Here is a 12940-nt window from a genome sequence, read left to right on the forward strand (position 1 = left end):
ACTGGTGAGATTAAGTGATATAACGGGACTAGGTTTAAGGATGAGTTTAAGGATGAGTTAGTATGATATAACAGGAGTGGACGCACTGGTGAGATTGAGTGATATAACGGGACTAGGTTTAAGGATGAGTTAGTATGATATAACAGGAGTGGACGTACTGGTGAGATTAAGTGATATAACGGGACTAGGTTTAAGGATGAGTTAGTATGATATAACAGGAGTGGACGTACCTGGTGAGATTAAGTGATATAACGGGACTAGGTTTAAGGATGAGTTAGTATGATATAACAGGAGTGGACGTACTGGTGAGATTAAGTGATATAACGGGACTAGTGTTGAGGATAAGTTTAAGGATGAGTTAGTATGCTATAACAGGAGTGGACGTATCGATGAGATTAAGTGATATAACGTGACTAGGTTTAAGGATAAGTTTAAGGATGAGTTAGTATGATATAACAGGAGTGGACGCACTGGTGAGATTAAGTGATATAACGGGACTAGGTTTAAGGATGAGTTTAAGGATGAGTTAGTATGATATAACAGGAGTGGACGTACCTGTGAGATTGAGTGATATAACGGGACTAGGTTTAAGGATGAGTTTAATGATGAGTTAGTATGATATAACAGGAGTGGAACTACTGGTGAGATTAAGTGATATAACGGGGCTAGTGTTGAGGATGAGTTTAAGGATCAGTTAGTATGATATAACAGGAGTGGAACTACTGGTGAGATTAAGTGATATAACGGGACTAGGTTTAAGGATGAGTTTAAGGATGAGTTAGTATGATATAACAGGAGTGGAACTACTGGTGAGATTAAGTGATATAACGGGACTAGTGTTGAGGATGAGTTGAGATGATTTAGCATGAGTGGATTGAAGGATGGTTTAGAGTTATACTGAGTTTAGTAGGTTAGTTGTTTGGGAGAGAGACAAACTAAGAAAGTGAACTTACCCACAAACACGGCGAAAAACAAATCTCTCTACCATGTTTAACACCTCCTTACCGTCTGTGTACCCGTGCTACGCGTCTGTTTTGCTACGCGTCTGTTTGGCGTTATCGATTGATTCCATTGCACGCTACACCGCTCAAGTAGTGTACGATCTAAATACAGTATAAGCAAACAATGTAACACAGGTTAAAATCGGTGATTCTAACTTTCGTTTAAGAAGATTCGCTGAAAGAGTGTGATTACCTGGTTTATTTATAAATCAGCGGATAACATGTAAGTGTGGAAATCTTTTACGGTTAAGTGCGTTATCAATATACCTTAAACGGATTATTAAATGAAATAATGAAATATCGTATAATATAATCAGGCTTCGCAATAGTGTCCCAAACCCAAAGCAAAAGAAAAACAGAACAAGAAACAACCGCAGAGAACACCAATAAGAATTACCATTGTAAAACGCATCTGAATACCTACTATATATTTGCTTTTTTAAACTGTTGTTTCGGGAAGCCAGGCCTTTTCGGGAAATCTTTCTACCTTAGTACTGGTCTAGGACGCGTTTATTTAAATTGTATTGACGTGGGAATTGAACATATTGTATTATTTTCATTCAGTTCAAATAAATATTGTCTGAAATGACAATTTAATTAGTTAAAGTGATAAATTATATGAATAACGTTTGGTATACACCTATTTATTTTATATTACTCTCAGTATGTATAACAAAATCATGTACTTTTTAAAGTGCATTTCAAAATTTGAGATTTATTTTACATTAATTAAATTAAGACAATATTACCGCTTTGGTGAAATCGAGAAATATTCACAAATACGTAGTTGAATACCTGGATATAAACTTGCTAGAATAAAAAGTAGTATATCAATAAACATAACAAATACAATTGGAATATCACCACACGGTTTTTTCTAAAGACTAACATTTATTACAAGATTGATATATTTAGAAATACAACAGAAATAGTTCAATACATTTTTTAAACCTATTTATTTAAGCTCGATTGCATAAAAAGCCTTAGGCTTATATTAAACGCTCTCGAGTCCGTTTCCTTGGTGTCTTTGGGGTAGTCTATGGGGGAGATCTAAAGAACGCTCCCACAGTGGAGATCGAATCCGTGACCTCCCGATCGCTAGGCGGACACCATATCCACAACGCCACGGCGACCTTGAAATCACCAGTTTGCATCTCTGTAAGCACTTACACTGTTATGAGATAAAGATATATACTCATGCTAAATTTACTCAACATAATACGCAAACAAATATTGAATTGGTTTGTATGATCAGATGACTTTGTTTGAGGAAAAAGCACTTTTTATTACTCTGCACGCGGGTTTAAAAGAAACTACGTATTTTCATGTTTGCTGCAAGCACATCCGTGTGATATAGTTGTCGGGTTAAACGAGTTACGAGATTAATACAAGTTTATCCCTTCAGTTCATGACCCGAATAATATTTTCGTCACACGCGTAGGGAAAGATATTTAGCTCTGTTATCTAAAGGTACGGATATTGACCCATTGTACTTTTTATCTAGGATTTCGGAGTTACAGTTAAAACTGCCCAAGCGCCACTTCATAAGAATGTTTGAATAAAGGATCGACAAACAAAGGAAACGCCGGAAAAGTTAAGAAGACGCATTAAGACATCTTCTGCCATTGGTAACGAGTGGATGATAACACCTGATAATTTGAATGCTAACTTTAACTGTGTCTTCCGGCCATATCATCCGCGAACAACTTTCAACAGCATCTAATCTCTCTGTGCCATGATAGAGAAAAAAATTTGAGCGTCTTCTTAGATAAAGCATTAAACCAGATGTAGGTTGTAACAATATCAACCTTTTAGTTCGATTGTGATTTTCGTTGTGATGATTTACTGATCTTGCATGCAATCGTTAATGAATTTTTTTATTGAAGCCAACCGTTCAGGTAGGAATACGTATTTAAGCTTATATCCATATTTAATTTCTCTTTTTAAATACCTTAGATGGCACCTTATTACGCATTTGTCTTCAGTTTATCATCAGTTCGGCACCAGATTTTCCATTGTGCTATTAGCGTAAACACTTGACACTAGTATAAATGTTTACTTGGATGTAATTATCTTAACAGATTTAATTAAATACCTTACTTGTTAAGTATATTTTAACAGAAAGGGAGGAATAGAATCATTTTCTTTACCGGTGTAAACATTTTAATTTTATTCTGCACACATATCATTTACATTGTCTTCATTTTCCAAAGTGTGCTATAGTATTCAGTGTTTGATATGAAATGTTAGTATATATTGTTGCTTCTGACACATGCGCCGTTCCAACGAATCAGATTTGTTTCAAGCAAAATGTTGCAAATACAATATATTTTATGACAAAAAATATGTAAACAATATTATATGTTAAAAATATCAAAAGTATCATACATATGCAATGTGTGGTTATTTGAATATAGTTAAGAGCCCATATAAACCTCTGCGCAGTGATGTGTTTTTCTTTCACCCTTTTTATGTTTCTTATAATATGAGCCTACCTCAGTTAGAACGGTGCTTTACGCATATGAGTAGAGTGTTGTCCCAGATTAGCCTGTGCATTCCACACAGGCTAATCAGGGATGACACATTCCGATTTATAGTTTTTTTATGTTTGAAAGAAATCTCTTCATAGACAAAGCCAGTCTAATAGGCGGAACGTTGCGTCCCTTATAAGTCTGTGCAGACTGCATATACTAATCTGGGACGGCACGTTAAGCTCATACATAATTCCCCGTTTTTACAGAGCGCCGCTTGTATTAAATTGCAGATTGAGTTACCATGGCGACTGTGGCTGGTACCTATCTCCACGTGTCTGACATCGTAGTCATCATCGTTTACTTCCTGCTCGTGCTATTCGTTGGATTATGGGTACGTGACGTCATAGTTAGACCGTTAAGGGTATGGGTAAGTGACGTAATAGGTACGCCGTCAATGCTGCTCTCTGAATAAGCAGATTTTTTTTTTATAAATCCATCTTGCGGATGATTCCGGCGAAAGTCGATGTATAACGATTGCCATTGCTGTTGCTATTAAATAAAAGATGTCCAATCCTCTCAAATAAAACGATCGTGTGATTTCAAATCCATAGGCACATTTTCGTTGTTTACTAATTTAGATTATGATCATTTGCCTTGCAGGGATGTATCACAAATACGACGTTGTATGTTACTAATCACACTGTAAATGTATTGGGTCTTTTTAAATTAGCATAGCCGAGAAATAAGATTACTAATAGGGGGACTATACGGATTTAAATTAATTTTTATTTAAGAAACGCATTTTGCTGAATTGTTATTGGTTTGACGTTATCAAAGAGAAACCACGGGGTATGTAATATTTTTTCTATGTCATTCAGGAAACAGTTGTATATTTCAGAGTTCACGAAAGAACCGGGGTAGCGCTGGCGGGTATTTCCTTGCCGGACGAAATATGAACTGGATTCCGGTCAGTATGTTGGAGGATTTCTGATTGAGTGATTTGCTAACGTCCTTTACTATTAACGGCGCGTTTACAAAACTTCTTTCACATATTTAAGTGTATATTTTGTAACAGTATTAAATAGATTTGGAATTGAGTGATTTTGTTTGCGTTTTATTGCAGTTGATGTGTGGTTTATACATAACATACAACGTCAACTTCAACAAAAGCATTATTTAAGTTTGATAGTACAATTGACAAAGAACCCTGTATTGAGATGTATTGTATTGTCTAACTGTAGAAGGTTAATACTTATTTGTCATTACTTCAAATGCATTCATATTTTCAACTGTTGTAGGTGACTCCATCTTTTACATCGCTTCAAATTCATTCATATTGGCATATTGGGTGCTTCGCATTTTCCAGGTCGGAGCTTCGTTGTTTGCTAGCAACATCGGCAGCCTCCACTTCGTCGGCATGGTCGGTTCTGGGGCAGCCGCCGGCATCGCCATATACCTCTATGAGCTGAACGTAAGTCACAATAAAACTGTATAAAATGAACGTAAGTCGACATATACCTGTATGAGATGCAGGTTAGTCGCTATTTTCCTATAGAACTGAACGTTAGTACGCCATATACCTGTGTAAGCAGAACGTATGTCGCCATATACCTGTATGAATTTACAGATTGTCGACAAATACCTGTATGAATTGAACGGTTGTCTCCAAATACCTGTTTGAGTAGTACGTATATCGCCATATACTTGTATGGGCTTAACGCAAATAGCAATTTGCCTGTATGAGTTGAAAGTAAGTAGCAATATACCTGTATGAGATGAACGTAAGTCGCCATATAACTGTATGAGTTGAAAATATGTCGTCACACACCTTTATGAGTTTACAAATAGTCGCCATATCCCTATATGACTTGAACGTTAGTCGCCTTATAACTGTATGAACTGAAGGTAAGTACCCCATATACCATTATGAATTCGACGTAAGTCGCCTTAAACCTGTATGAGTTAAACGTAAGTCGTCATATACATGTATGAGCTGAACGTAAGTCGCCATATACCTGTATGAGTTGAACGTATGTCGTCATATACCTGTATGAGTTTAACAATCGTCGTCGTATCCCTGGATGACATGAACGTTAGTTGTCATATAACTGTATGAACTGAAAGTAGGTACACCATAAAGCAGTATGAACTAGAGGTAAGTTGCCATATACCTGTATTAGCTGAACATAAGTCGCAATATACCTGTATGAGATGAACGTAAGTCGCTATATACCTGTATGAGTTGAACGAATGTCGCCATATACTTGTATAAGTTTAACAATCGTCGTCATTTCCCTGCATGAGTAGAACGTTAGTCGCCATATAACTGTATGAACTAAACGTAAGTACACCATATAACAGTATGAACTGAACGTAAGTCGCCATATACATGTATGAGTTAAAGGTATTTCGCCATAAACATGTATGAGTTTAACATTTGTCGCCATATGCATTTATGAGTTTAACGTATGTCGCCATATACCTGTGTGAGCTGAACGTAAGTGACCATAAACCTGTATCAGTTCAACGTATGTAGCCTTATACCTATATAAATTGAACGTTTGTGGACATATACATGTTTGAGTTTAACGTATGTCGCCATATACCTGTATGAGTTGCACGTATTTCGCAATATACCTGTACGAGTTGAACTTATGTCGCCATACACGTGTATGAGTTGAACGAATGTCGCCATATACATGTACAAGTTGATCGTATGTCGCCATGTAAAAGTATGAGTTGAACGTATGTCGCCATATACATATCTAAGCTGAACTTATGTCGCCGTATGCATGAATGGGCTTACAGTATGTCACCATACTGAGCTAAACGTAAGTATAAGTTAAACGTAAGTCGCCATATAGTTGTATCAGCTGAACGTAAGTCACCATTTATCTGTTTGCACGTATGTCGCTATAAACCTGTATGTGTTGAACATAAGTCAACATATACCTATATGAGTTGAAAGTAATTTGCCATATACATGTTTAATTTTAAAGTAAGTTGCCATAAAACTGTATGAGTTAAACGTAAGTCGCCATATATAAGTATGAGATGAACGCTAGTTCCTGTAAGCCTGAATGAGCTGAAAATAAGTATCCATATACCTGTATGAGTTAAAAGTAAGTCGCAATATACCTGTATGAGCTGAAAATAAGTCGTCATATATCTGTATGAGTTGAAAGTAATTCGCCATATACATGTTTGATTTTAAAGTAAGTTGCCATATACCCGTATGAGTTGAAGGTGAGTCGCCATATACCTGTATGAGTTGAAAGTAATTCGCCATATACATATTTGATTTGAATTAAAGTCGCCATATACCTGTATGAGCTAAACGTAAGTCGCCAAATACCTGTATGAGCTGAAAGTAAGTTGCCATATACCTGTATGAGCTGAACGTAAGTCGCCAATTACCTGTATGAGCTGAAAGTAAGTATCCATGTCCCTGTATGAGCTGAACGTAAGTCGCAAATTACCTGTATGAGCTGAAAGTAAGTATCCATATCCCTGTATGAGCTGAACGTACGTCGCAAAATACCTGTATGAGCTTAAAATTAAGTCGCCATATATCGGTATGAGTTGAAAGTTAGTCGCAATTTACCTATGTGAGCTGAACGTAAGTACGCCATATCCCTTTATGAGCTGAACGTAAGTACATCGACATATACATGTGTAAGGTTAACGTAAGTCGCCATATACCTGTTAGTACGAATTTCCTAACAGTGATAATAGGGTGGTAAGATGGAATGAACAAACCGCGCTCTCGATCAAATTGTCATCGTGGGTTTCTTAGAATGACTTATTGAGTCTATTTCTGGGAAAACTGGGCTTACTGCAGGTGCATAAAGTTTCGTCACATATAAATGAGGACCGAAACTTTCTGTTAATTAGTATGGTATTTTTCATCTTAACGAAGTCTCTTGTAAACAAAAATCCAGTTTAACCGGAAAGTGTCGTTCCTGATAAGACTGTGTGGATTGTACGTGCTTAAATGGGACAAAAATTGACGCACATGCATTTAGCCGGCGAGGCTTACATTGTAATGCGTGAATAACCCTTGTCGTTAGAGAGTGTAAAGACGCCGAGTGTCTAAATAGCGTAAAACTTAATACCTAGTTATTTTGTATATCATATTTGTTCAGCTCATATGTACATGTCGACGATACTTGCTTACAAGCTTTTAGACCATTTATGTGTTGAATATATTTACCTGCATATTTATTTATGTTCATGTACATGTTGATGTTATTATCCAGCATATTACCTCGCACGCGTTAATAAAGTAGTTACCTTCATATTTTTTTATGGCGATAAACGAGTTGATTAAGAGTGCCTATATATATTTCTTTAAAGCGATGGACGAGTTGATAAAACATAACAACATAAATTGTGGTCATATACGTGTTCACTATGTTAGCCGACATATTTTTCCCTGACCACATAAGTTGAGATGCTATTTTCTTAAGATCACGTACGGGTTCATAAAAGGTACGTGTATATTTTCAGACTATGCACGAATAAATGAAAGTTGCAAGCATATATTTAAGGACTAAACGTGCTGATGACTTTTACCTACATAGTTCTTTTAATTTCGGCCAAGTACGTCATAACTGCCTACATGTTTGTTTCAGGCCATGTACGTGTTGATGATACTTGCCTACATATTTCTTCCCGTATACATCGCATCTGGGGTGAGTCGAGAAGTTACTAGAATCAAATTATTTCGTTAAATGTGTTTATCATATGGTGTGGAGTTAAGCCAACTGTTTTCTGGCAAAAGATTAAATAAATGATAACATACTTTTTGTGTATTTTGTTATTTAAATATCAAAACTTAATTGCTTACAACAGTGAAACAATCTGGATGTAGACCCCTTATTCTATGTAAACACAGAGGCGTTCCGAATGATTGATGTCGTCTGCTTGTTTAGGTGTTCACGATGCCGGAGTACCTGAAGTTGCGATTCGGCGGGAACCGGATACAGATCTATTTGGCCGTGCTGGCTCTTCTAGTCTACATCTTCACCAAGATCTCAGTGAGTAGCTGCTTTATGGTTGAAACATTATTGCATTTAGCTACTGCTTGTTTTAACACCCTAAACACCGTTTCCACTATAACTATCTTTCGGAGGAGATTTTCAGACGCTCTAAGAGTGGACTGTACCCGTTGTATCTTCTTAGGATCACATGCGAATGTGAGCTCTTTACATGCGCATGTACAGCTCTTCACAAGCGCACATGCAACTTTTACTATGCACTTGAACAAGTTTGACCAAATTGTCCAAAATGAAATTGCTTTCGTAAATAGTTGCCGGAGATCGTTAACTTTTATTATGCAAATAGTAAACTGCATCGCGTACCAAACAATACCAGACCGCGACGTTAATTAAACATGTTTAAATTGCCTCTACTACTGCACATCTAGTTTCAGACGTTACTTTCAGGCAGATTTATACGCAGGGGCCATTTTCATCGAGCAGTCTCTCAACTGGAATATCTACCTCTCCATCCTAGTACTTCTTGCCGTGGCTGCAGTGTTCACAATAGCGGGTAAGCATGGGCCGGGTTCTGGGAAAACGGGGCTTCATGCATTTGCGTTAAGTTTCGTCCTTGATTAGCCTTTGAAATACGACACTTGCCGCTTTTATTGAATGTTTAGTGTACATGAAGTCCTTTCTTAACGATACTCCAGTTTATGCGGAAAATGTCGTGCCTGATTAGCCTGTCCGAGTTGCACAGGCTTACCTGGGACAGCACTTTACGCACATGCATGAAGCCTAGTTTTCCCGTTTCTTAGCAACCGCCGTTTTAACCATGGTAACTATGTTCAAGGTAACACGAAACTATCTTAGTTACCCATAATTTGCATAGTCAACTGTCTCCACACTAACATGTAAAACTCACAGCCCCATATAATCATCCCAATTACCGTTCCTGGAATAATTTCAGAAGTGTGGTTCACAGTTTACATAATGCACATACGGTCAGCGCCCAGCTTTTGTTTTCATTACAGGAGTTATATTTGTATTGCATGGTTTACATGCTCATAACATGAATGGGGATTCCATTTCAGGAGGTAGGTTTTCGTTTCATGAATTAGGTTTTCATTTCACTAATTCGGTGTTCACTGTTGAAGGAAGGTTTTTATTGCGGGAATTAGGGGTTCATTACACAAATTAAGTTGTCATTACATGAATGAGGTGTTCACTGCTGAAAGAAGGTTTTTATCACAGGAATAAAGGTCAGAGGAGGTAGGTGACTATTGCACGGAGTTACTTGTTCATTGCAGGCGGCCTGACAGCGGTCATCTGGACTGACTTCATCCAGACCATCATCATGTTGATAGGAGCACTCGTTTTGGCAGTCATGGGTAGGTACAGTATCCGGAGGTTGTTAACGTACCAACATTGCAAAATGTGTACATATCTGTTTCCACATTCAACATGTTACAAACATTAACATCGCTTAAAGCCTGCCCTTGTCCGGACTTGTTTCATGCTCGCAACTTCTAAACGCATGAAAGTTTTTTTAATATTGTAATACTTTTTGTGGTCAGAAAATGAAAGGTGTACCCACCCAATTTGTGTATGTCAAAGGTTAAGGTTACACATAAATATTGAATTGTTTAATTGTATTAATCGGCCAAGGTCTGTAAAAAGTGGGTTTAATGCACGCGCGTTAAGTGTCGTCCCAGATTAGTCTGTGTAGTCTTCACAGGCTAATCAAGGACGACACTTTCCGCATAAACTAGATTTTCGTCCACAACGGTCTTCCTTTAAACGAAAAATAAAACGAACACGTAAATTAAACCACCTTTTCACAGAACGCGGCCTATTTGTTTAAGTATACCTTACGATAAGACTCTGTTTAGCTTTCTCGTTTGTCAAAGGTCAACGTTATAAAGCATGCTGAAATATCAATGAATACAATTTCAGTTTCGTCTTTATTATAATGACCATTTGGTGTGCCTTTTTAAGATAAACATCGCACGTTCAGTGGTTATAATACATGTTTCCGACTGACTTCAGCGTTCATAGAGGTAGGCGGTATCGCCGGGATCAAGGCCAAGTACCCGGATGCGGTCTCCAACCACACGCGCCACAGCGAAGCGAACAGCACGTGCGGGCGCCCACGGGGGGACTACATGCACCTCTTCCGGGACCCTGGTGATTAGTGTTATTAACAAATATATACGACGTTAGGTAAATAAGTTTCTGATACCACGTAAGATATAAGGCATGAATTGCATTTGTGTATATTTAATGGTTTACTCTTTTGTAAGTATACCAAACTAAAGAACAGTGTTACACTGTTACAGTGAAACACTATGCAACACTTTTCAATTGCGACTTATATCTTAAAGGGGCCTTGTCACTTTTTGGTAAATTAACAAAATAAAAAAAAGTTGTTTCAAATGTTTGTTTTAGTTATGATATTTGTATGGAAATAGTAATAATGAACATTTGCCATGCTCTAAAATATCCATTATATGCATCGATTTGAAAACCTGAAAATTATAAAGCGTTGCAACACGAAACGATTGAATAATTTGGAAAGTTCTGTTGTTGTTATATTTTGTGAAATAACGAGGATTGCTTATATAGAGTAATCAAAGTACTGAAAGTACTGGTGTGACGATGCTTTGAAGAGGATTGATATAAAAGCATCTATTTAAGTTTATCTACATCACCACAATTGTGTATGTGGGTACGAAAATTTTGGGTAGTGAAAAATGGGTACGAAAATTTTGGGTACAAAAATAATGCCAAAAAAAAAGGACGTAAAAAGATTTGGTTACGAAAAAAAATTGGGTTGGAAAAAAATTGAGTGCGAAAACAAATTTGATTACGAGAAAAAATCTGGGTACGAAAAAAATGGGCACGAAAAAAATTGGTACGAAAAATGTAAGGTACGAACAAAAAATTGGGGGTACGGGGAAGTAGTACCCGTGGGGAACTTGATCCTTCCAGCGAAACTGGGAGGCGGGTTACATTCTCGATCAAATATAACAAGAAATATCTTTAAAAAAGTATTCGACGTGTATTTTCTGTACCACTTATCTTAAAAAACTGTCTGTTACAGTAATACGTTTGTGGGTAACATTATGATTCAGCATAGAAATTCAAAACTTGACATGCTCTTTAATAACACCATGCTCTTTAACTTCACATGTATATCATACCAAACTTAATATTTCGTTGTTTCCTTTCCTAAGTTAATGATGCTATGTGTACGGACGTGATTTCACAATCCCATGTGCATGAACATATACTTTTCTCTTTTGATTATTGTTCTCTTTCTCTAATTCAATAAGCTTAGGCATGTTTGTTCGTTAAGTATGGTAATACTTTCATGATGATTCCCGATCGAAAGTGGGTATGAGCACATAGTCGTAAGAGCACTTGAAAACGCGAGTTCGCCCATGAACACATGGTAAGGTTAACTAAATCTCCGCGATATGACCTAATAAAACAGCAAACAATATCCAACAAACGAATGAATTGTCAAACATAGTATGTGCACTGATGTGGCTCTGTAATTTATGTTTGAAAAGTTTATTAAATATGCAAAATGAGAAAGCACGCAGATGAGCGAGTATCACAGATATGATACGGCTATTATGCTGTTTATATACCGTTGTCGCTACAACGTTTACAAATGGTAGGTTCGAAATAATTCGTTTTCTTTGCACTCATGATCGCGTTGAAAGTTAATTATACACGTTTTAATTCTTAATTTTTTTACTGAATCCCGACAAATGTCAAATACAATACAGAAAATGCATAGTTGTTTCATTGATCTATCAACATATAATGGATTGAATATACTCAGTAACTGATTTAAAATTAACTGCAAACAATTATGAAATCATTTCCCAGAATATGCTGTCCTATTTATAACTGAACTTCCTTAACCTTTATCAATGATTATCAGCGAGGTATGCCGATTAGAAAACTCGAGCTATCTCAATCGGACTGGCTCGGTCTTTTACATAGGTTGCCATTGTGAATAATTTTTTTAAAGATATGATAACTTAGACGATGCTTCGCAGCATCGTCAAAAACTACATCCTCTCATAGCATGAGCACGGATTGCCGAGTGGCCTAAGCGGAATACTTTTTACTACAGGACTCCAGGGGTCAGTGGTTCGAGCCCTGTCGAGGGTTACTTTTTTAATTTTTTTATTTGTATTCTTGTTTTTTTTAATGGAGGTTTTTAGGTCCAATGTTTAAATTTATCAATATAGAGAATTTAATGAAAACTTCAATAAATGCCAAAATCTATGAAAAGGCCCCTTTAAATAGGTATATATTTCCAGCTTATGTTTCCTTATTCATACCTCAACCAAGTCTTGTAGAAAATGAAATGTTTAACTAAAGCCCCGTTGGTAGCCGGTTCTCGTAGTTTGTCATATTTAGGACCGTGGTCTCAATGTTGTATTCTTATCTAGCACTCAGTGTT

The 12940-nt window shown here is 36.9% G+C and overlaps 2 protein-coding genes across 15 annotated transcripts in view; both read left to right on the forward strand.

Annotated features, from left to right (window-relative positions):
* Positions 1-12940, forward strand: part of LOC127863793 (uncharacterized) — a 147444-nt gene that overhangs the window by 119236 nt on the left and 15268 nt on the right. The gene's annotated exons all lie outside the window — the stretch shown is intronic.
* LOC127863790 (sodium/glucose cotransporter 4-like) overlaps positions 1-12940 on the forward strand; it is a 29852-nt gene that overhangs the window by 1644 nt on the left and 15268 nt on the right. For 2 of the 14 annotated variants that reach the window (XM_052403445.1, XM_052403436.1), the window contains exons 1-10: positions 1067-1224; positions 2506-2788; positions 3766-3866; positions 4374-4442; positions 4842-4946; positions 8110-8169; positions 8410-8514; positions 8923-9028; positions 9768-9848; positions 10507-10644. In XM_052403445.1, the coding sequence (XP_052259405.1) occupies positions 3777-3866; positions 4374-4442; positions 4842-4946; positions 8110-8169; positions 8410-8514; positions 8923-9028; positions 9768-9848; positions 10507-10644 (754 nt within the window). In that variant the 5' untranslated portion in view covers positions 1067-1224; positions 2506-2788; positions 3766-3776. Of the gene's footprint in view, positions 1-1061; positions 1225-2505; positions 2900-3765; positions 3867-4373; positions 4443-4841; positions 4947-5468; positions 5475-6870; positions 6877-6932; positions 6939-6994; positions 7001-7120; positions 7127-8109; positions 8170-8409; positions 8515-8922; positions 9029-9767; positions 9849-10506; positions 10645-12940 lie in introns of those variants that run through there. The other 12 variants (XM_052403440.1, XM_052403441.1, XM_052403444.1 and 9 more) reach the window with 10 other exon arrangements.

Source organism: Dreissena polymorpha, unplaced genomic scaffold, assembly GCF_020536995.1.
Source record: "Dreissena polymorpha isolate Duluth1 unplaced genomic scaffold, UMN_Dpol_1.0 chrUn038, whole genome shotgun sequence".
NCBI classification, from domain to species: domain Eukaryota; kingdom Metazoa; phylum Mollusca; class Bivalvia; order Myida; family Dreissenidae; genus Dreissena; species Dreissena polymorpha.